The 26,129-nt window shown below is 41.3% G+C and overlaps 2 protein-coding genes across 2 annotated transcripts; one reads left to right on the top strand and one right to left on the bottom strand.

The window, feature by feature from the left end:
- The first annotated feature begins 1,792 nt into the window (after nt 1-1,792).
- srd5a2b (steroid-5-alpha-reductase, alpha polypeptide 2b) lies at nt 1,793-15,895 on the top strand. Its single transcript, XM_061910587.1, has 5 exons — nt 1,793-2,179; nt 5,594-5,754; nt 5,844-5,945; nt 6,018-6,168; nt 14,837-15,895. Exons 1-5 carry the CDS (start codon nt 1,905-1,907, stop codon nt 14,901-14,903), a joined length of 756 nt encoding a protein of 251 aa, XP_061766571.1. The 5' UTR covers nt 1,793-1,904; the 3' UTR covers nt 14,904-15,895.
- On the bottom strand, nt 15,447-25,843 carry mkks (MKKS centrosomal shuttling protein). The gene is made up of 4 exons (XM_061910586.1): nt 24,571-25,843; nt 22,219-22,400; nt 22,049-22,159; nt 15,447-21,978 (listed from the first exon to the last, which is right to left on the bottom strand). The coding sequence occupies exons 1-4, from the start codon at nt 25,553-25,555 to the stop codon at nt 21,571-21,573; spliced, it is 1,686 nt and encodes a 561-aa protein (XP_061766570.1). The 5' UTR covers nt 25,556-25,843; the 3' UTR covers nt 15,447-21,570.
- Nucleotides 25,844-26,129: the final 286 nt, after the last annotated feature.

The following is a 26,129-nucleotide window of genomic DNA, read 5'->3' as shown; positions in this document are numbered from 1 at the left end:
TTGCAGATCTTCAGGGTTTTATCGTTCATTGAAAAATTTAAAATTCCATTCCGTTTTTAAGGCGGTCTGTTATAACATTTTTATTATTCAATCAGACTTTATTGTGAGGTTTTATATTAGTTTTCCCAAAAATAGATACACCGTCATACCAGGGGCGTCGCCAGACAGATTTCACTGGGGCACGTGCCCCACTGTTGATCTGCAGTGCCCCAGTAAAAAATTCACCAATAAAAAACAACGCTTCAGAGTTTTAAGTCTACATAACATAGACAACAGCGCACATACTACTTAGTATGGTAATTGATTGCTACTGTATTCACTCCACGAAACAATGAGCACATAGCTAATTAATATGGTAATTTATTCACGTGTGGATCGAGACTTCGGTTGAGAGAGAGAGAGGTCTAGTGACGCCTCTGCGTTATACTTGCCAACCCTCCCGGATTTTCCTGGAGACTCCCGAAATTCAGCGACTCCCTCGCAAACCTCCCGGAAGAAATGTTCTCCCGGAAGAAATGTTCTCCCGGAAATCTCCCGAAATTCACGCCCCATCCAGCTCCATGCAGACAGCCTGTTTTCACGTCCGCTTTCCTGTTATATAAACAGCTTGCCTGCCCAATCACGTTACAACATCTACGGATTTTTTATAAAAAACTGCACATACAATGAGACGACGCAGAAGAACGAGGAAGTTACAGCCATGGCGACGCTGTCTGTCATAGAGTGATTCTATGGGTCTGTTGCCATCTCCTGATGAATGTTGGCTATAGCGTTATGGGGTTGCTTTTTGATTGGCCAACGATTTACGTGGTGTTGTGCACCTGACGTCAAGTGACTCTCGCCAGTACGCAAATGGCAGAACAAAAGTTACCCAAATAGCAAAAGGTAAGTGTTGTTGTTGTTTTTTTTTAATAACCAGCAAGCACAGTACAGTTGGTAGAACAACTGTGTTTTATTACTGTGTATTTGATAGGTGCCATCTGAAATTTAACTATTTGTTTTACTTATATATATAATAAAATAAATATATATAGCTAGAATTCATTGAAAGTCAAGTATTTCATACGTATATATATTTATATATATATGAAATATATATGAAATACTCGAGTTGGTGAATTATACTTGTCCCCTCTTAACCACGCCCCCCGCCCAAACCACGCCTCCTCCCCACCCCCGACCACGCCCCACCCCACCCCCCACCTCCCAAAATCGGAGGTCACAAGGTTGGCAAGTATGGCCCCTAGACACATTTTTTCTCAAAATTTGACCCCCCGAGTCAAAATAATTGCCCAGGTCTGGTCTTGAGTGATATGTTTTTTGCTTTCCAGATTTTATTTAAGATAATGAATATGGTCCTTGTTTTTCCAATTCTGGCACTGACATCCTCCTCCGCAATTATGACTAGTTTTCTGTAAAATGTATTATACAGGTAATGTTTGGTAGGCCACATAAAACGCATTGGCGGGCTGGTTTTAGCCTGCGGGCCATCTATTGAGGACATCTGCTGTAAACAAAGCAGGCTTTGATTAATGCGAGATCATTACAAAGTCACTGCTAGAATCTGGAACAACTGGTTATGTACGTTTGGTATTATTTGCAACAGCAATTAATTTTTTATGTCATCAGCAGCAATTGGACAATATTTAACTTCTTTTTGTTTTACAGTGGCTTTGTCTCACCGACAGTTTAAGCTCATAAATTGGACTCTGTGTACTGTATTGCACTATTTAAGTCATATTTGCAAGATCATAATGATGTAACGACTGTCATGAATACATCAAGTTATGCATGAGCTGAGCCCTCAGGTCTTTACGTGTTGAGACACACCCGTCTTTTGGGAGTTGCCACGGTGGCTGTTCGACACATGCTCGTGACCAGGGAAGACAAACAGAGAAGACAGCATGCACTGCAATGAGAACCTAATCAACTATCTTAGTTTCGGGATCATCCTTGCAGGACTGTGGCATCTGTACCACCACAAGAAATACCAAGCTTTCTATGGCCGCCACTTGGCGCCAACTCCTCAAACCAGATTGGTCCCGGCCCGACTGGCTTGGTTCCTCCAGGAATCCCCAGCTCTTCTTGTCCCTCTGCTTCTGATGCTCACGTCACAGAAAGCCTCCAGCGTGGGGAGGATGCTCCTACTTGGAACCTTTTGCCTGCACTATTTTCACAGGTATCAGTATGAATGTTGGAATCAATCAATTCTTATGGTTTTACTAGAATTCCTTTTATTGCCATGAATGTGTTAAGAACAATCAAAGATAACAGGATGCACACTACTTGGAATGAAATAGAACTTTTGTCTGTGCGCTTAAAAAGTACAACTAAATTGGTTTTCAGTACAACCTGTCCTAGAACTGACATACAGTAGAGACGGGTGAACAGAACAGGAAGACTGATGGGTCGCCACCAAGAGAAAGAAAAAAAAAAGTCTAAGCTTGAGCCTCTGGAGAGGTCAAGACTGAGGCCAAGGGAGAAAAAAACAACATCATAACCATAGCACACATGTGTGTAAGAGGAAACATCAAAGAACACAAAGGACATTAAACACTTACAAACAGCAGAGCTGATGCAACCAGCCATTTCTACACACAGCCAAAAAAAAAAAAAAAACACACAAAAAAAACATATACACTGTGGTGGCTTCTGCGATGTTCCCACGCCATTGTCTGCTGGGGTGGGGGGAGCATGGCCAGAGACAGGAGCAGACCCAACAAAGCAACCAAGACCACTCTCGGCCGCCCACCAACTCTCGGCCAGTGTCCAGTCCACATTGATGAGCTAGGATGCGTCCAAGGAGACTTAGGTGTCCGATACCTGCTCATTCAGCCAAGACACTGTGAAATCCTGTCTGTTCTGGCGCACGACGTCAGCTCCGCAGCCCAGTCTCTTCATCCACATCTCCACCAGTCTGTCCAAACGGACTCTAGTGTGGTAGAGACCCAGCAGCTGGTCTCCATGGCCAAAATGCTCCCGGGAGGTAAATCCAGAAGTTCACAAAAAAGTACCGCAGAAGTGACGAAAGTGCCACCCCTTGTCGCACAGTCCAAAAGGGTCCCGGACCAAAAGGCAAACAAAACACATAAAAACAAGAGGGAAATATCAGGAAAACAAAAGGATGACGTGAGAGCTCAGAGCTCTTGCCAAGAGCAGCCACTACGGCGATGCCATCTTGAAATAAAAAATAAAATAAAAGCTCCTACTTGAGTATATATTACCAAACTCGAGACTTACAAGGGGGGCATGGCATAGTTCTGAACAGATGTCGATGAAAAGGATCACCATGGCACAAGACCATCCACTTCTCCCAGGAGCCCACCGTGTATCCAGCGTCAAAACGTTTCGTCAGTAGACAGTTTTCCCCGAACCCGAGCTTCTCCTCGAGAAGATCATGTCAAGTGTGTTGAGGGGCCAGTTGATCGATTCCATTGTTTAGGTTTTGGAGAGCAGTGCAAAAAAAGGCTCCAAAAAAGTCAAGATGAGACAAAGAAACAAAAGCAGGGAAGATAAGAGAGGAGAGGGAATAAGCCTCTTGCCTTGGTTGAGAGCCAGAAAAAATCTGTCATGGTTTTAATGAAGTTTTCAGTCGTTTATGATCCATCACAGAAAAAAGAAACATGTTTAAATAGAGGTATGTCCCCTTCTCCATTTGCAATATTGCATCATATGACTTGAAATGGGCTACTGGCACTGTGTTGTATTACATCATAGGTGCATTTGTATTACACTGTTGATTGGCAACACTAAAGTGGCCCTAGTGTGTGAATGCTGTCTGTCTTTCTGTGTTGGCTCTGCGATGAGGTGGCGACTTGTCCAGGGTGTACACCGCCTTTTGCTCGAATGTAGCAACCCCAAAAGGGACAAGCGGTAGAAAAAATGGATGATGTAGGTGACGTTGGGGGTACATTTGTGTTGCTAATTTCCTTGAAAAGCCGCTGGACATGTAACATGCACTTGTCTTGAATTAGTGCTGGGTCGAACTCACTCCCCGAATTAATAAGCGCATGTTTACTTTAATCATCGTGTCAAATACGTGACGTCACGAGTGACACTTCCGCTGTCGACCTTTTTAACACGGCGGATATTTATTTTTTTTGCTCATACTATGTGTATAACCAGGGTTTTTGTTCCACAGCCATACAGATCACACTAATGGTTTTGATATACCACAACTTCAACACTCCTACCAATACGCGCCACACTCCGCGGACCCACATTAAACGATGACAAACACATTTCTGGAGAGAACATCGGCCCTGCAACACACCACAAACGCAACACAACATCTACTCAGAATACAATGCATCCACGACTCCTGGCTACCCCATACACCCGCCAGCACCCCCGCCCCCCCCCCCCCCCCCCTCCGTGCATTGGTTGAGGTGGGCGGGGTTGGTGGTGCGTGTATACTTTATCCAAGAGTAACAGATGCACGGCATTATGAGTAATCCCTATGCTGTGTTTATAATGTGTTACAGAGCCGATGTTCTCTAGAAATGTGTTTGTCATTCTTGTTTGGTGTGGGTTCACACAGTGTGGCGCATATTAGTAAGAGTTTTAAAGTTGTTTATATCACAACCCTCAGTGTAAAAGGTATGGCTGTTGAGCAAGTATGCATTGCAATCACGTATGAAAAGCAGCGAAATGCATGTCTCCAGCCGACACGCGTACAGCATACTGCAAAAATGGCCGCGATGACACGCCAAAGAACAGTGGTCCTCAACCACCGGGCCGCGGACGCAGAATAATTTTTGTAAATTTTTTTTGTATCATACTATTTTGTTTACTGCAAGCCATTGGTGAGGACAGGGGTGAGAAGAGGATTTAAAATTATTAGCGCCTGCTTACTTATTTACTGCATGCTTTGTACAAGCGCAGGAGTGAGAAGAGGTTTTAAATTAACTAGCGCCCGTGCGGCTATTCAAGGAAATACGGTATTAGGGTTACTCAGTGCAGAAAGGTGGAACAGGTGTTAGTGCATGTGCCTCACAATACAAAGGTTCTGGGTTCGATCCTGGGCTCGGGATCTTTCTGTGTAGAGTTTGCAACCTGGGGGTAGGTTGATTGGCAACACTTGGCCCTCGTGTGTGAATGTGAGTGTAAATGCAGTAGTGCGCCGCAGTAGTTAGCACTCGTTCCTCACAGCAAGAAGGGTTCGATTCCTGGGCTCGGGGGTCTTATTCTGTGTGGAATTTGCATGTCTTCCCTGTGACTGCATGGTTTCCCTCTCGGTACTCTGGCTTCCTCCCACCTCCAAAGACATGCACCTGGGGATAGGCCACTACAGTGGTCCTATATGTGTGAATGTGAGTTTGAATGTTTGTCTGTCTATCTGTGTTGGCCCTGCGATGAGATAGCGACTTGTCCAGGGTGTACGCCGCCTTCCGCCCGACTGCAGCTGAGATCCAGTACCCCCCGCTATCCCAAGCAGTAGAAAATGGATGGATTTGTATACAAGCTATAAACCATACTTAGCAGTTAAACCCCAATATATTCATCATCCTGCAAACATCGTCAGGATTTTTAATCACCGCAGAGGGACGATAAGGCTGTAAAAGAGGTCTTGTGTTTTCTCCCCCAATTCCAGAACCTTCATCTATTCACTCCTGATTAAAGGAAAACCGTTCCCACAGAATGTGATGTTAGGAGGAGGCTTCTTCTGCTCCATGAATGGATTCTTGCAGGGCCACTACTTGCTGCACTGTGCCCAGCTGGATGAGCAGATGTCTGACACCCGCGTTGGCATTGGTGGGTGTTCAATTTCTTATTTTTTTTTTACAAGTGCAGCCAACAGACCATAGGTGTTTAAATGACTTTCGGTGTGTGTTTTGTTCTAGGCTTACTATTGTTCTACACGGGGATGGCCATCAATATTCACAGCGACCACAGCTTACGTAACTTGAGGAAACCGGGAGAAACTGTTTACAAGGTCCCAACAGGTAAGAGATGATATACACAGGATGTTTTATGATGGATGTGGTGTCACTTGAAGGTCTTTTATTTGCCTGCAGGAGGCTTCTTTGAATATGTGTCTGCTGCAAATTACTTTGGAGAGATTCTTGAGTGGTTCGGCTATGCCATGGCTACTTGGGGCCTTCCATCGCTTTCGTTTGCAGTGTTTACTGCATGCTTCATCGGACCAAGAGCCATTTACCATCACAGGTGACAACTACTAGGATCCTAAAGGGAAACTGCACTTTTTATTTAAATTTTGCTCATGTTTCAAAAGCGTTATGTGAGACAAGAACACATACACTTGTGAACGACATAATGTAACGGCTGTCCTAAGTTTCCAATCATTTCTACAATTCTTATTTTTTTTGTGATTGAGTGATTGGAGCACATACTTGTTGGTCACAAAAAACATTCATGAAGTTGTTTTTTTTTATGAATGGCTCTACTAAAAAAGTGACCAAATCTGCGGGGTCAAAAGTATACATACGGCAATGTTAATATTTGGTTACATGTTCCTTGGCAGGTTTTACTGCAATAAGGCGCTTTTGGTAGCCATCCACAAGCTTCTGGTTGAACTTTGACCACTCCTCTTGACAAAATTGGTGCAGTTGAGCTAAAGTACATGAACTTGTTTCTTCAGCATTGTCCACATTTTTAAGACAGGACTCTTGGGAAGGCCATTCTAAAACCTTAATTCTAACCTGATTTAGCCATTCCTTTACCACTTTTGACGTGTGTTTGGGGTCATTGTCCTGTTGGAACAACCAACTGCGCCCAAGACCCAACCTCCGCGCTGATGATTTTAGGTTTTCCAGAAGAATTAGGAGGTAATCCTCCTTTTTCAGTGTTCCATTTACTCTCTGTAAAGCACCTGTTCTATTGGCAGCAAAACAGGCCCAGCGCACAATACTACCACCACCATGCTTGACAATAGGAATGGTGTTTCTACGATTAAAGGCCTCACCTTTTCACATATTGCTGGGTATTGTGGCAAAACAGCAACATTTTTGTTTCATCTGACATCCCATGGACAAAGATAAGACCTTCCAGAGGAAAGTTCTGTGGTCAGATGAAACAAAAAATATTTTCTGTGCGTCCAAAATAGTGAAAATCTGCTAGCAAGAGGCGGCTAACAATACAGGTAATGGGGATGGACCTATGTCGCCTATAAAGCCCTCTAAAAATAACTCCAAAAACCTCTGAGGTTTCATATGCATGCTGTGGGTATGAAAGTAATGTAGTAACAGGCACATTCATGATAACAAGAAATATTTACAGTAGTTTGATCATTCTAAGCATTACCATAACTTCTTTAAATGTTCTGTGTTTGCTACAACGAATCACGGCAGACGGCGCGAGAGACGACATAAGGGGGACGGAATGCTTGATATGATATCACAGCTGTATACACAGACAAGCTAACCGTGTACAAACAAAAGACGAAATGTGAGCTTATACTTTACAGATCACTTGCTTATCTGATCTTAGTAATTCATATGTGTCTTGTCAGCACAGATTGTTGTTGTGAATGAGGAGCGTGGCGATGTGTCACTACAGCAGAAAAGTAGAATAGAATAGAATAGAAAGTACTTTATTGATTCCTGGGGGAAATTCAGCACCACAGTTTGCCCACAATAGACAATAATACTAATAAATAATATACAACACACATCATATATATAGTATATGAATAATATAAATATATTGTACATATATTTTACATTTAAGTGCAATCAAGACAGACATATGCATTATACAGTCTGATGGCTGTCAGTATGAAGGACCTCCTGTGTCGTTCCGTGTTGCATTTTGTTCCTCCGTTTTACCTCAATCAGATTTATTGGCCAAGAACGTTAAACACACAAGGAGTTTGACATTGTAGACCAGGGTTGTCAAACGTACGGCCCGCGGGCCGGATCAGGCCCGCAATCAGGTTTAACATAATAGTGTGTGAGTCCAGTCAATAGTGGATCTAACATAATAGTGTGAGAGTCCAGTCCATAGTGGATCTAACATAATAGCGTGAGAGTCCAGTCCATAGTGGTTATAACATAATAGTGTGAGAGTCCAGTCCATAGTGGATCTAACATAATAGTGTGAGAATCCAGTCCATAGTGGATCTAACATAATAGTGTGAGAGTCCAGTCCATAGTGGATCTAACATAATAGTGTGAGAGTCCAGTCCAAAGTGGATCTATCATAATAGTGTGAGTCCAGTCCATAGTGGATCTAACATAATAGTGTGAGAGACCAGTCCATAGTGGGGCCAGCAGGAGACCATCCCGAGTGGAGCCAGGTCGGCAGCGCAGCGATGTCCCAACCGATGCACAGGCGAGCGGTCCACACCGGGTCCCGAGGGCAGATCAAATAGTCTAATAAAGGGGTCTATTAAAAGGCTAGAGTATACAAATGAGTTTTAAGATGGGACTTAAATGCTTCTACTGAGGTGGCATCTCGAACTGTTACTGGGAGGGCATTCCAGAGTACTGGAGCACAAAGAGAAAACGCTCTATAGCCCACAGACTTTTTTTGGGCTCTGGGAATCACTAATAAGCCAGAGTTCTTTGAACGCAGATTTGTTGCTGGGACATATGGCACAATACAATCAGCAAGATAGGATGGAGCTAGACCGTGTAGTATTTTATACGTAAGTATTAAAACCATAAAGTCACATCTTAAGTGCACAGGAAGTGAGTGCAGGTGAGCCAGTATAGGCGTAATATGATCAAACTTTCTTGTTCTTGTCAAAAGTTTAGCAGCCACATTTTGTACCAACTGTAATCGTTTAATGTTAGACATGGGGAGACCCGAAAATATTACGTTACAGTAATCAAAATGAGACGTAACAAATGCATGAATATTGATCTCAGAAGTTTAAAGGTCAAGTGCCACTGATAGTCTCACACACACACACACACACTAGGTGTGGTGAAAATACACTCTGCATTTGATCCATCCCCTTGTTCCACCCCATGGGAGGTGAGGGGAGCAGTGAGCAGCAGCACTGGCCACGCTCTGGAATCATTTTGGTGACTTAAAGGCCCACTGAAATGAGATTTTCTTATTTAAACGGGGATAGCAGGTCCATTCCATGTGTCATATTTGATCATTTCACGATATTGCCATATTTTTGCTGAAAGGATTTAGTAGAGAAAATCCACGATAAAGTTCGCAACTTTTGGTCGCTAATTAAAAAGCCTTGCCTTTACCGGAAGTAGCAGGCGATGACATCACTGGTGTGAGGGCTCCTCACGTCCTCACATTGTTCATAATGTGAGCCTCCAGCAGCAAGAGCTCTTCGGACCGAGAAAGCGACAGTTTCCCCATTAATTTGAGTGAGGATGAAATATTTGTGGATGAGTAAATTTAGAGTGAAGGACTAGAAGAAAAAAACATTTTTTTTTTAAATGTTTTTAGACATATTTACTAGGATAATTCTGGGAAATCGGTCGTGGAACTGTGGACCAGCTCTATACTCTCGGCAGGGTTCTTGAGGGTGCATGGGAGTTTGCCCAACCAGGGAGCTGAGCCGGAAGGCAAAGCTCTCAATTTACCGGTCGATCTACGTTCCCATCCTCACCTATGGTCATGAGCTTTGGGTCATGACCAAAAGGATAAGATCACGGGTACAAGCGGCCGAAATGAGTTTCCTCCGCCGTGTGGCGGGGCTCTCCCTTAGAGATAGGGTGAGAAGCTCTGCCATCCGGGAGGGACTCAAAGTAAAGCCGCTGCTCCTCCACATCGAGAGGAGCCAGATGAGGTGGTTCGGGCATCTGGTCAGGATGCCACCCGAACGCCTCCCTAGGGAGGTGTTTAGGGCACGTCCAACCGGTAGGAGGCCACGGGGAAGACCCAGGACACGTTGGGAAGACTATGTCTCCCGGCTGGCCTGGGAACGCCTCGGGATCCCCCGAGAAGAGCTAGACGAAGTGGCTGGGGAGAGGGAAGTCTGGGTTTCCCTGCTTAGGCTGTTGCCCCCGCGACCCGACCTCGGATAAGCGGAAGATGATGGATGGAATTCTGGGAAATCCCTTATCTTTTTATTGTGTTGCTAGTGTTTTAGTGAGTTAAATAGTACCTGATAGTCGGAGTGGTGTGTCCACGGGTGTGTTGACGCCAGTCTCTGAGAGAAGTCACGAAGCTGCAGCAGGACAGAAACTCTGCTGATCTCCGGTAAGAGGCGATTTTTTATCACAATTTTCCCACCGAAAACTGCCGGTTGACATGTGGTCGGGAACCATGTTCGCTTGACCGCTCTGATCCATAGTAAAGCTTCACCTCCAGGAATTTTAAACAAGGAAACACAATGTGTTTGTGTGGCAAAAGGCTAAAGCTTCCCACCTCCATCGTTCTACTTTGACTTCTCCATTATTAATTGAACAAATTGCAAAAGATTCAGCAACACAGATGTCCAAAATACTGTGTAATTGCGCGATGAAAAGAGACGACTTTTAGCCGCAAGTGGTGCTGGGCTAATATGTCCCCTCCAACCAATAACGTCACAAACACACGTCATCATTCCGCAACGTTTTCAACAAGAAACTCTGCGGGAAATTTAAAATTGTAATTTGGTAAACTATACCGGCCGTATTGGCATGTGTTGCAATGTTAATATTTCAGCATTGATGTATAAACTATCAGACTGCGTGGTCGGTAGTAGTGGGGTTCAGTAGGCCTTTGACCCCCAATTCCAACCCTTGATGCTGAGTAAAAAGGGGGAAACAATAATAATAATAAATAACATTGAAATTTCAATAGGGCCCTTGCGGTGCTCTGCATCGCACCGGCAGTGGTTGCTCCGCTACTCGGGCCCTAAAAAATGAGCAATAAATGATACATGATGCTCACATACAATTGCACTATGCAGGGACAAACAACCAAACAAAACAAAAATACAATTTTTACAAGCCACATACATGGCGGCAGCATCTGCAGTGCTCCATGCCACCGTCTGCTAAGAGGTCAATCAATTCCATTTATTGTCAAACGCAAAGTTAAGCAATCCGGTGTTTGAGGGTTCTTGTTTCCAAAAATCTCTTGAAGCAACAAGCTATGCGCGCTCACACGTTTGAAACTTCCATTTTTAGAAACATGCAACTTTATTGGCATTAAAGGCCTACTGAAATGAGATTTTCTTATTTAAACGGGGATAGCAGGTCCATTCTATGTCATACTTGATCATTTTACGATATTGCCATATTTTTGCTGAAAGGATTTAGTAGAGAACATCCACGATAAAGTTCGCAACTTTTAGTCGCTAATAAAAAAGCCTTGCCTGTACCGGAAGTTGCTGACGATGACGTCACCCGTCCTCACATTATTTTTAATGGGAACCTCCAACAAAAAGAGCTATTCGGACCGAGAAAACGACAATTTCCCCATTAATTTGAGCAAGAATGAAAGATTTGTGTTTGAGGATATTGATAGCGACGGGCTAGGAAAAAAAAATAAAAATTAATCAAGTTAAAAAAATAAATAAACGCAATTGCATTGGGACAAATTCCGATGTTTTTAGACACATTTACTAGGATAATTCTGGGAAATCCCCTATTTTCTATTGTGTTGCTAGTGTTTTAGTGGGTTAAATAGTACCTGATAGTTGGAAGTGTGTATCCACGGGTGTCTTGAGGCCAGTATCTGATGGAAGTCGACGGCAGCTGTATGGACGGTACAAGCTCAGCTGATCTTCGATAAGTGGCGACTTTTTAACCATAATTTTCTCACCGAAAACTGCTGGTTGACATTTGGTCGGGATCCATGTTCACTTGACCGCTCTGATCCATAGGAAAGCTTCACCTCCGGGAATTTTAAACAAGGAATCACCGTGTGTTTGTGTGGCTAAAGGCTAAAGCTTCCCACCGCCATCTTTCTACTGTGACTTCTCCATTATTAATTGAACAAATTGAAAAAGATTCAGCAACACAGATGTCCAAAATACTGTGTAATTATGCGGTTAAAGCAGATGACTTTTAGCTGTGTGTGTGCGCAGCGCTAATATTTCCTAATAATCCGTGACGTCACGCGTACACGTCATCATTCTGCGACGTTTTCAACAAGAAACTCCCGGGAAATTTAAAATGGCAATTTGGTAAACTATACCGGCCGTATTGGCATGTGTTGCAATGTTAATATTTTATCATTGATATATAAACTATCAGACTGCGTGCTCGGTAGTAGTGGGTTTCAGTAGGCCTTTAATTTGTCATTCAGCATCTGTCATGGTTCCTTGTTCTGCAGTGAGTGTAATGCCTTGAGAGGCAGAGATGTGGCCACAGCTTTGTGTGGCTGAGGGACCTCGGATTGTGGAATACTGACAACATATAAATGTTCATCTTTACACTTTGCAAGAGAGTTAGCGCTCACATTTAGATTTAGATTCAAGATTTAGATTTAACATAGAGCGCTCACATATATATTTAAGTTTTATATTTAGGATTTATATACATATTTAAGATTTACATTTAACATTTAGGTTTAAGTTAATATTTAGGTTTCAAATTAACGTTCCGATCTAGCGCTCACATTTAGATTGAAGATTTATCTTTAACATTTAGCGCTCGCATTTAGATTAAAGATATAAATTTAACATTCAGGTTTGGATTTAAAATGTATCCTTTATATTTAACATTTAGGTTTAGATTTAACATTTAAAGTTTAAGATAAGGGACAAGTGGTAGAAAATGGATGGATGGCTTAGATTTAAGATGAAGATTTGCCATTTAGATATAATGTTTAGACTCAATATTTAATTTAAACTTAAGATTTAGATTTAACATTTTGGTTTGGATTTAAAATTTTAGTTTATATTTAACATATTGCACTCACATTAAGATTTAAGTGTTATATTTAGGATTTATATTTAATATTTAGAATTAACTTTTAGGTTTAAATGTAATATTTAGGTTTGGATTTAACATTCAGATTTAGCGCTCACATTTAGATTCACAATTTATATTTAACATTCAGCGCTCACATTAAGACTAAAGAAAAATATTTAACATTCAGGTTTAGATTTACAATTATTTATATTTAAAATTTAGGTTTAGATTTAACATTTAGAATTTAAGATGAGGGACAAGTGGTAGATAATAGATGGATGGCTTAGATTTAAGATGAAGATTTGCCATTTAGATATGTTTAGAGTCAATATTTAACATTTTGGTTTAGATTTAACCAACAGCACTCACATGTAGATTTAAGTGTTATATTTAAGATTTATATTGAACATTTAGGTTTAAATTTAATATTTAGGTTTAGATTTAACATTAATATTTAGCCCTCACATTTAGCTTGAAGATTTATATATAACATTTAGCGCTCACATTTTTATTAAAGATATAGATTTAACTTTCAGGTTTAGATTAAAAAAGTATCAATTATATTTAACATTTAGGTTTAGATTTAACATTTACAATTTAAGATAGGGGACAAATGGTACAAAATGGATCGATGGATATAGGTTTAAATTTAAGATGAAGATTTACCATTTAGATATGTTTAGAAACAATATTTAATTTAAATTTAAGATTTAACATTTCAGATTACATTTAACATATAGCACTCACATATAGATTTAAGTTGTATATTTAGGATTTATATTAATTTTTAAGATTTAGATTTAACATTTAGGTTTAAATTTAATATTTAGGTTTGGATGTAACATTTAGATTGAAGATTTATATTTAATATTTAGCGCTTTCATTTAGATTAAAAATATAGATTCAACAATCAGGTTTAGATTTGAAGGGAACGGACTGCAGATGTGGGGACCCCCCTCCAGGGTGATGACAATAAGCTAACTGTGAGAATATTGTGTTAAATGTGCGAAAAGTGAGCTAAATGTGAGACACATATCTGCTAGAAAAGTGTGACTGAACTTTTATATTTGGCATCTCATATTTGTTGACCACATAAATGATGTGGTGGGCCAGCTGTGGGCCTTGTGTTTGACACTTGTGCATCATTAGATAATATTAAAGTTGAAAATATATGTAATTGCCTGCAGTGCATGCATTTCTTATATTGAAATGGAAAGAACAATTACATTACATACACACTTACAGCATGTATATAAAACGATTTTGGAAGTTTTTGTGTGTTTTTTAGAGGGCTTTATAGGCGGAATAGATACATCCCATCACCTGAATTGCTGGCTGTCTCTTATGAGCAGTTTTTTTTAATAATCAGAATACACAGAAAAGGGAAAGATATGTGTTCTTGTCTTGAGAACGATGGGCAGAATTCTAAAAAAACGTGTCGTTCCCTTTTAACTGTACTACACTGTATGTAGAGTGTGTTGGTAACCCTCACTCCCTGACGCCTAAAGAGTTGCGCTATACAACAACTCCGGCTTTTAGCTCATTGGCTTGTGCTCCCATCTCTCAATCACTGGATCGAGCCCCAGGCTGGACCAATTTAAGGTACAGGCCAAAAGTTTGGCACACGCCTTCTCATTCAATGGGTTTTCTTTATTTTCATGACTATTTACATTGTAGATTGTCACTGAAGGCATCAAAACTATGAATAAACATATGTGGAGTTATGTACTTGCAAAAAAAAGGTGAAATAATTGAAAACATGTTTTAAACTCTAGTTTTTTTCAAAATTGCCACCCTTTGCTCTGATTACCGCTTTGCACACTCTTGGCATTCTCTCGATGAGCTTCAAGAGGTAGTCACTTAAAGGGGTTTTCACTTCACAGGTGTCATAGTTCTGATGCCTTCAGTGACAATCTAAAATGTAAATAGTCATGAAAATAAAGAAATGCATTGAAGTGAGAAAGTGTATCCAAACTTTTGGCCTGTACTGTATATATATATATGCTAAGTATACGACATACCAACTGAGTGATAGTGTCTACTTTGCTGTTTTGTAGGTTTTACAAGAGGAAATTCAAGGACTACCCAAAGTATCGAAAAGCTTTGATTCCATTTTTACTTTGAGGAGAAGCATTAAGATGTCAGTAAGGGCTGCAGAGCCAAGTACTGCATATATTTGTAATTGTGTTCAAACTATTTTTACTCTCCAAGGCTGAATAGCAAATGTAAATGGCAGGTGTACCCATCAAGTGTGGTCACAGTGAGTCAGGTCAAAAACATCATGCATGGATATGATGCAGGAGTTCCACACGCTTGTCTTACTAGATTTCAATCGCCCGATAGGACAGTTATTGGTCCTAAGGATTCAGCGAAGGTGGTCTCCCATTAACTGCTCATAGGACAATTATTGGTCCTAAGGATTCAGCGTAGGTGGCATCCCATTAACTGCTCTCTCTCCTAGACAGGTTCCAACCAGGTCCAAAGGATAAAATACAGAGAATTGTGGAGGTATTCTTTGGGCTAGGAAATAATAAAACTAACACAGCTAGGTCACTTTTAGGTAGCACACTATCTTCACCATGGTGTCAAGTAAAAGGAAGTATATGTTGCTTCATGATTTCAATATAATTGTGTATGCTTCAGTAGTTAAAAGTTTTGCATCAGACATATGCATGCATGTTGAGTAGCTAAGTAGTGGCTCAAAAATGTATCCACAAAAAAAGAGCCTGGTAGAAAAAGTTTGAGAACCAAATGTATAATTTACCGGAGGGGTCTTGAACATTTTTGCTGGCCAAGAACCACAAAACTAGTGGTGAGACAGACGGAAGAGGGATCTCAACCTGTATAAAATTGTGCTTTAAATTAAACCGATCCAACGGGTACCTTTTTTATCGAGCAATACTGTGATACTCTATATAGTATAGCACTGCTAATTGCTAATTTACACTTTTATTTTTAACCTGCAAGGTAGAGCAAGTACGGTGGCCATGCCACTGCCATTTCTTAACATCACTAAACTGGGTGGGATCAACGTTACTAAGGGAGTTCCAAAGGGAGTCATATTTTTAGAAGTGTGTATTAATGTTGCAAACTCCTCAATAAAAATGTGAGACATGTGCAGGACTGAATTCATGTTATGTTGTATCCTACCATATGTAAGCATAGACAAAACTTTTTGAGCTTTGCGAGAGTCTGCATTTTTTATTCAGTTATATTCCAAAGTTGCAGCCATTAAAGTTCCTTGTTTTCCTCTATCCTCTTGTTGTGGGGCAGACTGGCTCATACATGCACATGCATGGTATAATGCTCTGCCGTCAACATTTCAAATAAAAAGCAGCATATAGTTTTACTTTTTTTCTGTCGGTAGACTCGATTATGAAAGCGACAAAAAAATACAACATGGCTGACGTGATGGAGACGCAATCAAAGCGGGCTTGGCTTTGAGAAGGGCATCCGCACGCAAAAAAAAACACCTACAAAATGACGCAACTTGTAAAGCGCCTTGAAAATGTTCTGTAAAACATTATCCATGCAACATTTGGACAAAAGCACCACCATTGCATGTTATGTAGACCACAATGAACTGTTTTAGATGTCGAAAAACTCATATCACCACCACAATATACTTGTCACAAACCGCTCTTGCCCTTTTGAGTTAGTTCATATCTAGGGATGATGTTCGTTAAGAATTTATCGAGTTTGAGCCCATTATCGAATCCTCTTATTGAACAGAGTCCTTATCCAATCTTTTATCAAATCCAGATAGGTTGTTTTGTGTGCACTGAGTTCCAAAAGCCATAAGCAGGCTGCTTATATGGAGGAAAAGCAGACGTGACTGAGGACAGCATGCGGCCGTTATAAGGTGAAGGTTTCAGGTGAGAGAGGACGCTAAAGGCACACCCCCTGTGGGCATATAGTGCTGTTATGTGTGTTGTAAATTTAAAAAATTGCCGACAAACACATCACCAACATGGACGAGGTGCCGCTCACTTTCGACATCCAGAAGGGGTCGAGCATGGTAGAGAATCGATGGGCACAAAAGGGCAAGAGAAGTCGGCTTTTACTGTTGTGCTAGCTTGCTAGGATAATGGACAACAAGACTGAATTTGAAAATGAGGAGAGGGAATCTGGTGTGTTTGAAGGAGAACTTGCCCAGCTGTCCATTTCGGACACAGAAGATGAGGACTTTGAAGGATTTGTGAATGAGGATTGATCAAAAAATAGTGTGAGTACATTGATAAATACTTCAATAAAGTACAACCTAACTCAGCTTTGCTCATGCTGCCTTTTTAAAACAGCGTTCATGCATGCTAGCGTATGTTTTACCATGCCTGCGCCCAAAAATACGTTGGGCCTTATTGATGCGTTAAAGGCCTACTGAAACCCACTACTACCCACCACATAGTCTGATAGTTTATATATCAATAATGAAATATTAACATTGCAACACATGCCAAAGCGGCCTTTTTAGTTTACTAAATTACAATTTTAAATTTCCCGGGAGTTTCGTCTTCAAAACGTCGTGTAATGACTACGTGTACGCCAAACGTCACAGGTTTTTAGGAAGTATGAGCGCTGCACACACACACAGCTAAAAGTCGTTTGCTTTAACGGCATAATTTGAAGTATTTTGGACATCTGTGTTGCTGAATCTTTTGCAATTTGTTCAATTAATATTCGAGAAGTCAAAGTAGAAAGATGGAGTTGGGAAGCTTTAGCCTTTAGCCACACAAACACACGGTGATTCCTTGTTTAAAATTCCTGGAGGTGAAACTTTCCTATGGATCAGAGCGCGGTCAAGCCAACATGGATCCCTACCAAATGTCACCCAGCAGGTTTCGGTGAGAAAATTGTGGTTAAAAAGTCAGTTCTTATCGGAGAAAAGCTGAGCTTGTGCCGTCCATAGCTGCCGTCGACTCCCCTGAGACACTGCGCGTAAAGACACCCGTGGAGACACCCTTCCAACTATCAGGTAATATTAAACTCACTAAAACACTAGCAACAATTTTTTTTGATACTTTTTTTTTTCTTGTCTGTCACTATCAATATCCTCAAACACAAATCTTTCATCCTCGCTCAAATTAATGGGGAAATTGTCATTTTCTCGGTCCGAATAGCACTTTTTGTTGGAGGCTCCCATTAAAACCAATGTGAAGATGTGAGGAGCCATCAAACGTGACGTCATCGTCTGCGACTTCCGGTACAGGCAAGGCTTTTTTATTAGCGAATAAAAGTTGCGAACTTTATCGTGGATGTTCTCTACTAAATCCTTTCAGCAAAATTATGGCAATATCGCGAAATGATCAAGTATGATACATAGAATGGACCGGCTATCCCTGTTTACATAAGAAAATCTAATTTCAGTAGGCCTTTAAATACAGAAATAGCACCCGTAACACGTTGCGCCCTATGGTCGCGAAAATACGGTAAAGTGCAGGGGTCAGGAACCTTTTTGGCTGAGAGAGCCATTTAAGCCAAATATTTTAAAATGGAAAATGGGTAGAGGGCCATCTCCGGGTTGGGGAGGAGACCCTGCCCCAAGTGGAGGAGTTCAAGTACCTAGGAGTCTTGTTCACGAGTTGGGGAAGAGTTGATCGTGAGATCGACAGGCGGATCGGTGCGGTGTCTTCAGTAATGCGGACGTTGTATCGATCCATTGTGGTGAAGAAGGAGCCTAGCCGGATGGCAAAGTTCTCAATTTACCGGCCGATCTACGTTCCCATCCTCACCTATGGTTATGAGCTTTGGGTCATGACCGAAAGGATAAGATCACGGGTACAAGCGGCCAAAATTAGTTTCCTCCGCCGTGTGGCGGGGCTCTCCATTAGAGATAGGGTGAGAAGCTCTGCCATCCAGGAGGAACTCAAAGTAAAGCCGCTGCTCCTCCACATTGAGAGGAGCCAGATGAGGTGGTTCGGGCATCTGGTCAGGATGCCACCCGAACACCTCCTTAGGGAGGTGTTTAGGGCACGTCCAACTTGTAGGAGGCCACGGGGAAGACCCAGGACACGTTGGGAAGACTATGTCTTCCGGCTGGCCTGGAAACGCCTCGGGATCCCCCGGGAAGAGCTAGACGAAGTGGCTGGGGAGAGGAAAGTCTGGGCTTCCCTGCTTAGGCTGCTGCTCCTGCCACCCGACCTCGGATAAGCAGAAGAAGATGGATGGACGGATTTTTAAATGTATTTCCGTGAGAGCCATATAATATTTTTTAACACTGAGTACAACAAAATTTCCGCATTTTTAAGACCAACATTTATAGAGGGCAATATGTCACAAACTCGCATGGCAGCAGTGGTAGCGACCCCAAGATGCAGGAACCAGGAGAGCGAAAAGCAGGTAAAATGCTTTTAATATTATCAATAGAGGAGAATGAAGTAGTCTTGCATGTACAGTTCTAAACAATAGTCAATCTTCGAGCCCTGAAGAGCGCGCGAGCCGAGCATAAATAGAAACATGCTGATTGGCAGCAGGTGTGGACCGGCTACCAATCAACAGCAGGTGAGGGAAAAAAACACAGCACTCAGCAGGACAAGAAGGATATGGAAACAAAATAAGAGCACTAATGAAAAGTAAATACAAAACAAAGAAACACAATCAGTAAAAAAGTGACAGATCTTCACATAAGTCTCTTATTCCAGGCATGTGATTTGACCACAATGAAAAAGACTGAAACAATTTCCGGGGGTCTGGGGGACAAGGGGGGCAACGCCCCCCGAAGCTCCTGGTTTTTCACCAATTTAACATGGTAAAATTAACAAAGACAGCACCATTTGAAGAAAATATTTTAGTGTTTAAATACATGAAAACATCATTTTTGAACTTATTTGAAATCATTCTATCATTTCTATTAGTCAGATATTGTATATATGGGGTAAAAAAAATGATCAGTGGTGTAACAGGTTTGCCAAGATTTATTATTATACAAAATATATTTTAAAGTTAAGACTATTACATGATATATGCTATCAAAAAGTAGCATTAATTGTAAAATACATAACCACTAATACCATATCACAGTTATAATGTATATGTCTTATTGCCTACAAGTTTAGTTATAAACATAACAATCTGTTTATTTATATAGCCCTAAATCACAAGTGTCTCAAAGGGCTGACATAACAAAATACCAAATGTAAACATTTCATTCTTTTCGTCAAAATACGATGTAAATTTATGAAAATAATAAAACACAGTTTAGTATTGTTTACTCATATTCGAAAATAGGAAATAACAATAATGTGAGGACACTGACATATTGCATGAAACAAGTGTGAAAATATTTACCTTCAAGATTGTTACACCACTGACTATTGTTTCAAGATACTACATAATAACTTAATATTACAAAATAGTATTATATGCAAATTTATTTCAAATAAATTGTTAACTGGAATCAATTATGCAACTCTTTGAATTTCTGTAATTTCATAATATATTTTCACGAGGCTTTTTATTTTTAGAAAAACCCATTTATATTTCGCAAAGCAATAATTGGTTAATATTTAAAACAAACATACGTATTTCGCAAGCAAATATTTTTTAGCTTACCTCATTATTAACTACCCTGTCTGCAACTGAAGTGGGTTGTTTGGGTGGATCTTTCCTCTCGATGTCTACGGCAGTTGTCGATGTAAACAGAGGATGAAGTCCGTAAGGTTTGCTCACTTTTGGTTGACATCCAAAAGTACCAGCTAGTGAAAAGTTTGTTTTCCTTGCTTCAAGTTGTTTCATATGTTTTTGGGGTTTCGCATGTACTTCCAAAGCCTTGAAACCTTGTGATCCATAGTCAATAATATCATGACACCACGTGCACAAAACTTTTCCAGGAAGATCGATTTTCCGAATAAAATCAACGAACAAAGTCGTAACTTCCTTCTTCCCAACAGTATCAGTGATTTCCCTTTCCATCCAGTCCTATCAAAACTTATTTTTGACATGTTTATCAATTTATTTTACTCGTGAAGCGTCCTTTTTGTTGTTTACATTTGGAAAATGGCGGTGACAACGTCATCATTCATAACAGATGTCCTGATTGGTCACAAGGAACATATCGACCAATCAACTACGGCATAATATAAGCTACGACTCCATTACAAAAGACACATTTTTCCCCCCCCCCGAGATTAAAAAAGACGGAATTCCGACTTTAAACGGAAAAATCACAAGCCTGTTATTCTTTTTAAAAACATTGTTATTCGGAAGCTCACCGATGATGAATAAAATACTTCTTACCATTAATGCGAGTTTTTGAACAGGTGCGGTAGAAAACAGATGGATGAATTAAAATGTATGATAATGTTTTATATTTTGAACGTTATTTCTAACACTGTGATTGCTAGCGGAATTATTCATTACTTATCATGTTAAGCAATGTCAGCTAAGATTTATCTGTGAGCCAGATGCAGTCATCAAAAGAGCCACATCTGGCTCGAGAGCCATAGGTTCCCTACCCCTGGTATAGTGGCTTCGATAACGGGAACCGGTTCTCGAATAGGGATTTAAATCCATGGAATCGGTTCTTTTCTTATCGAACAATTGAGAGAATCGGTTTTGAACATCATCCCTACACATATCTTGTATTATATATCGCACATCGAGGGCAACATTTGCGGTTTCTACCGCAACTTGTAAAGCGCCTTGAAAATGGTCCGCAAAACATAATCTATGCAACATTTGGACTAAAGCACCACCATTGCATGTGATGTAGACCACAAGGAACTGTATTAAATGTAGAAAAACTCATAATATCACCACAATATGCTTGTCGCAAACCGCTCTTGCCCTTTTAGAGTTAGTTCTTATCTTGTATTACATATCGCACATCGAGGGCAACATTTGCGGTTTCTACCGCAACTTGTAAAGCGTTGAGCTTTGCTGTGAAAGAGTCGAGCACGCATGGCTTCACCTTATCACCTCCAGACGGTGACCCCGGGGAGAACACTGGGTATTTAGTGTTCAAGTGGCTCCACATTGGACATTGGTCACGTTTCATCAGTCCGCAGCCACAGCTGCTGAAGCAAACCTCGACGTCCTCTGGGAGAGTCCAATGGTGAGCGCAAGTCAGATCAATGAGAGAACTCTCACTGTCGTGTTGTAGCGATGCAGCCGCCGAATCAAGAGAGCTGCAGAACGCCTCCACTCCAAGCAGGTATTCTGCCTGCGAGCAGCCGAGCATTGATGCACTTCCAGCTGCGTCACACTAGGATTAGATCGCGACGCAATTAAGAAGACCGCCGTGTGGTGGGTGAGCAAACAGGGATGGATCATACCTGTTGTCTGATGTACGCAGCTAAGTGGGTTTCTGTGCACCCACCTCCGAGCAAAGCAAACGGTTCCTTCAGGGCGAGGCGCAAAACATGCTCCGTCTTCTGGCACGCCACCTGTGAAAGCCACACAGACATTTATAGTCCATATATCATGTCGTTTAACTTAACCATACCTTCAATTCGTTTAACATGGTCTCGTTCCTGTGACAGAGGACTGTGGTGCAGATCACCGACTCCTCCGACGGATATAAATGCAGCATTGTCTTGGATCCAAACTGTCTAGAAGTGGTAATCGCCACCTTTCCATAGGCTTGAGGAGGGATTATCGTGTGCAACGTTGCCACTGGTTGGGACCCTTTTAAAATAAAGAACAGTAAAAAATTCACTATACATTAGGGCTGGGCGATATATCGATATACGCGATATATCGCGGGTTTGTCTCCGTGCGATATAGAAAATGACTATATCGTGATATTCGATTATACATTCTTACGCAATTGCTTTTTGCAGCGTGCATTACACTACAGGCTCTTCCCACTCCTTCTTGTGTCTCCTTCTCACAGACAGTAAGCGCACCTTCTTATACACGTCACATACCGTCACGTCATATGTCACATACGTATACGCCCTCGCGGAGCCGAGAGGTAGCAGCATGGGTAATGTTAGCTGCGATGCTAGCGCAGCCGTGCGAGTGGTAATACGAGAGAAAGAAGGTGAGAATCTGGTAACAAATGAAGGAAGAATTAATTCCCAAGAAAAACAGCAGGAGCTCCATCGTCTGGCGGTGGTTCGGCTTCAAGCGGGAAGATGTCGAATAGATAACTTTAATTTGTCAAGCGTGGCGGGCAAGCATTGCTACCAAAAGTAGCATTACTGCTAATATGTAGCATCATTTGAAAAGTCACCTGCTAATAACTGTTTAATAAATACAGTTTTGGTCAATTGACTTGGTTGTGATTTCCTTCTCTGCATGAAAGTTTAAAATGAGCATATATTAATGCAGTATGAACAAGAATGTTTTAATGTACACACATATAATCATCATACTGCTGTGATTATATGTATCAAGTGATAATTCAAGGCTAAGGCAAAATATCGAGATATATATTGTGTGTCGCGATATGGCCTAAAAATATCGAGATATTAAAAAAAGGCCATATTGCCATGAAGTTTTACCATGAATTGATTTACGTGGACCCTGACTTAAACAAGTTGAAAAACTTATTCGGGTGTTACCATTTAGTGGTCAATTGTACGGAATATTTACTGTACTGTGCAATCTTCTAATAAAAGTTTCAATCAATCAATCAAAGCCCAGCACTACTATACAGTAGGGCAAAAAAGTATTTCGTCAGCCACCGATTGTGCAAGTTTTCCCACTTAAAATGATGACAGAGGTCTGTAATTTTCATCATAGGTACATTTCAACTGTGAGAGACAGAATGTGAAAAAAAATCCAGGAATTCACATTGTAGGAATTTTAAAGAATTTATTTGTAAATTATGGTGGAAAATATGTATTTGGTCAACCATTCAAAGCTCTCACTGATGGAAGGAGGTTTTGGCTCAAAATCTCACGATACATGGCCCCATTCATTCTTTCCTTAACATGGATCAATCGTCCTGTCCCTTTAGCAGAAAAACAGCCCCAAAGCATGATGTTTCCACCCCCATGCTTCACAGCAGGTATGGTGTTCTTGGGATGCAACTCAGTATTCTTCTTCCTCCAAACACACATGTTGAGTTTATACCAAAATGGATACATGGATGATACAGCAGAGGATTGGAAGAATGTCAAGTGGTCAGATGAAACCAAAATAGAACTTTTTGGTATAAACTCAACTCGTCGTGTTTGGAGAAAGACGAATACTAAGTTGCATCCCAAGAACATCATACCTACTGTGAAGCATGGGGGAGGAAACATCATGCTTTGGGGCTGTTTTTCTGCTAAGGGGACAGGACGAATACTAAGTTGCATCCCAAGAACATCATACCTACTGTGAAGCATGGGGGAGGAAACATCATGCTTTGGGGCTGTTTTTCTGCTAAGGGGACAGGACGATTGATCCGCGTTAAGGAAAGAATGAATGGGGCCATGTATCGTGAGATTTTGAGCCAAAACCTCCTTCTATCAGTGAGAGCTTTGAATGGTTGACCAAATACTTATTTTCCACCATCATTTACAAATAAATTCTTTAAAATTCGTACAATGTGAATTCCTGGATTTTTTTTCACATTCTGTCTCTCACAGCTGAAGTGTACCTCTGATGAAAATTACAGACCTCTGTCATCATTTTAAGTGGGAGAACTTGCACAATCGGTGGCTAACTAAATACTTTTTTGCCCCACTGTACAGCAATCATTATTTACTCATACAGCCCTTAATCACAAAAGTCTCAAAGGGCTGCACAAGCCACAACGACATCCTCGGCTCAGATCCCACATCAGAGCAAGAAAAAACTCAACCCAGTGGCATGACAATGAGAAACCTTGGAAGTTTGACATGACGGATCAAGTTGTGCTTACCTGTGAGTTGCGTAAGAGGCTGCATGAGATTAATCCCCACTCGCTCTATGACTATGATGCCGTGACTCCATAGGTATTGCTGCAAGACCGGGTGGATAACCTTCTGGCACATGAATATCTTAACACCATCTTCCACTGCCCGTTTGCCAATCTCAAGGAGCTGAGTCAGGATGTCAGAGTCCATGTCTGCACCGCCGTGCACCTCAATTGTTCCATCTCCTAGCTCGGAGAGATCTCCAGCGAGGGATGTACTGAACAATACCATTCGCAGGGGAACAGCGGAGGGAGTCCTCATTTCTGAGTACTCATAGCCATTCGGCATGTCTACTAATATGCCTGGAAACACTGCAGAGTCCATCACAGGAAGGCCATCAATGGACACAATCAGGGTCGTGCCTAGAGTCACCACGCCATTGCTGTGGGAAGGTACTGTGAGTAAAAATGCTTGCACTACCAACCTGCTGATGTGAAGGGCTTCATGCTTAGTTAGCCTGCAGGCTGGTTTGCTGCAGAGAACACTGCGAGCCAACCTCATCAAGTCATCGCCGCTGCAAAAATCGAGCCTCACTTTACAGCCGCAGTCTTCTCGTTGGAGGTAACTAATGCACAGACCCAACAGGTGTTTGTACACACCGGTGGTCACCTTTCCCTTAAGGTCAAGCCGTTTGACTCCTTCAAGGAGAGCCACACAAACTATGGCTGCGAACAACCCGCAGTCACTGAAACGACAGACGTGATTGCGGACGGAGGCTAAAATGAGATTTAGGAGCGGGTGTGATGAGGAAATGGATGCAAGAAGAAGCGACGACGTCGACGTGGTCACAACTTGCCCTCCGATGTTGTTGCGGATGTGTTTGAGTCTCCCCGAAGGACCAAAACAAGACCTGAGAAGCTGACCCAGAAGATGAACTTTGTCCAAGAAGTCACTTGTGTCCAAAGGCAGGTCCGTGCAAACAGCTTGCGATTTCTTGGCCAGTCGTGACATCACTCTTCCCGAAATTTCAATCAATCAATGATAATTTATATAGCCCTAAATCACAAGTGTCTCAAAGGGCTGCACATACCACAACGACATCCTCGGTAGAGCCCACATAATATTTCAATGACATAAAAAAGTTATTAAAATCTCTTCCAACTGTAATTATATTTCCATATCGGTGGAAAAACTGGTTTGGTATGAAGGTGACTACTACTTTATCATCGAAATTGCCGTTCAATTTCGTTGTTTCCATGCAACCACAATAAAAGGCATTATGATTCTGATAACGGAAGTGGCGTCATCCAACATTGCAAACTACGGATGTGCCTGATTAAAAATAACTGTCCAGCTAATAAAAAAAAGTTCACAAAGTCATGCAAAAAATACATCGTTTTAATATTAAAATACATTTTTAATTGATACAAAAAAGTGGATCTGGGTTGAATGTTATCTGTTCGATTATTTATTGTGTCGAACCTAATACAGGCTTTGTCACGCCAAATTTCTTCCCCCCTACAAAAACCTTCCCCCCATTTACTTCCGGGGTCATGAATAATACTGACGTTTTGTTAACGCTATA

This window comes from Nerophis ophidion, linkage group LG09 (genome assembly GCF_033978795.1).
Source record: "Nerophis ophidion isolate RoL-2023_Sa linkage group LG09, RoL_Noph_v1.0, whole genome shotgun sequence".
NCBI classification, from domain to species: domain Eukaryota; kingdom Metazoa; phylum Chordata; class Actinopteri; order Syngnathiformes; family Syngnathidae; genus Nerophis; species Nerophis ophidion.
Note: the sequence above shows the minus strand (reverse complement) of the source record. Positions and strands in the feature narration are given on the sequence as shown.

What these genes read in the sequence shown, in the direction of transcription:
- mkks (XM_061910586.1), bottom strand. Translation starts at nt 25,555, where the DNA reads ATGTCACGACTGGCCAAGAAATCGCAAGCTGTTTGCACGGACCTGCCT. An exon ending in GCCTCTTACGCAACTCACAG is followed by an intron (nt 22,401 to 24,570) that starts GTAAGCACAACT and finishes TTATTTTAAAAG; the next exon opens with GGTCCCAACCAGTGGCAACG. An exon ending in CTGCGTACATCAGACAACAG is followed by an intron (nt 21,979 to 22,048) that starts GTATGATCCATC and finishes ATCTAATCCTAG; the next exon opens with TGTGACGCAGCTGGAAGTGC.
- srd5a2b (XM_061910587.1), top strand. Translation starts at nt 1,905, where the DNA reads ATGCACTGCAATGAGAACCTAATCAACTATCTTAGTTTCGGGATCATC. An exon ending in TGCCTGCACTATTTTCACAG is followed by an intron (nt 2,180 to 5,593) that starts GTATCAGTATGA and finishes CCCCAATTCCAG; the next exon opens with AACCTTCATCTATTCACTCC. An exon ending in TGTTTACAAGGTCCCAACAG is followed by an intron (nt 5,946 to 6,017) that starts GTAAGAGATGAT and finishes ATTTGCCTGCAG; the next exon opens with GAGGCTTCTTTGAATATGTG.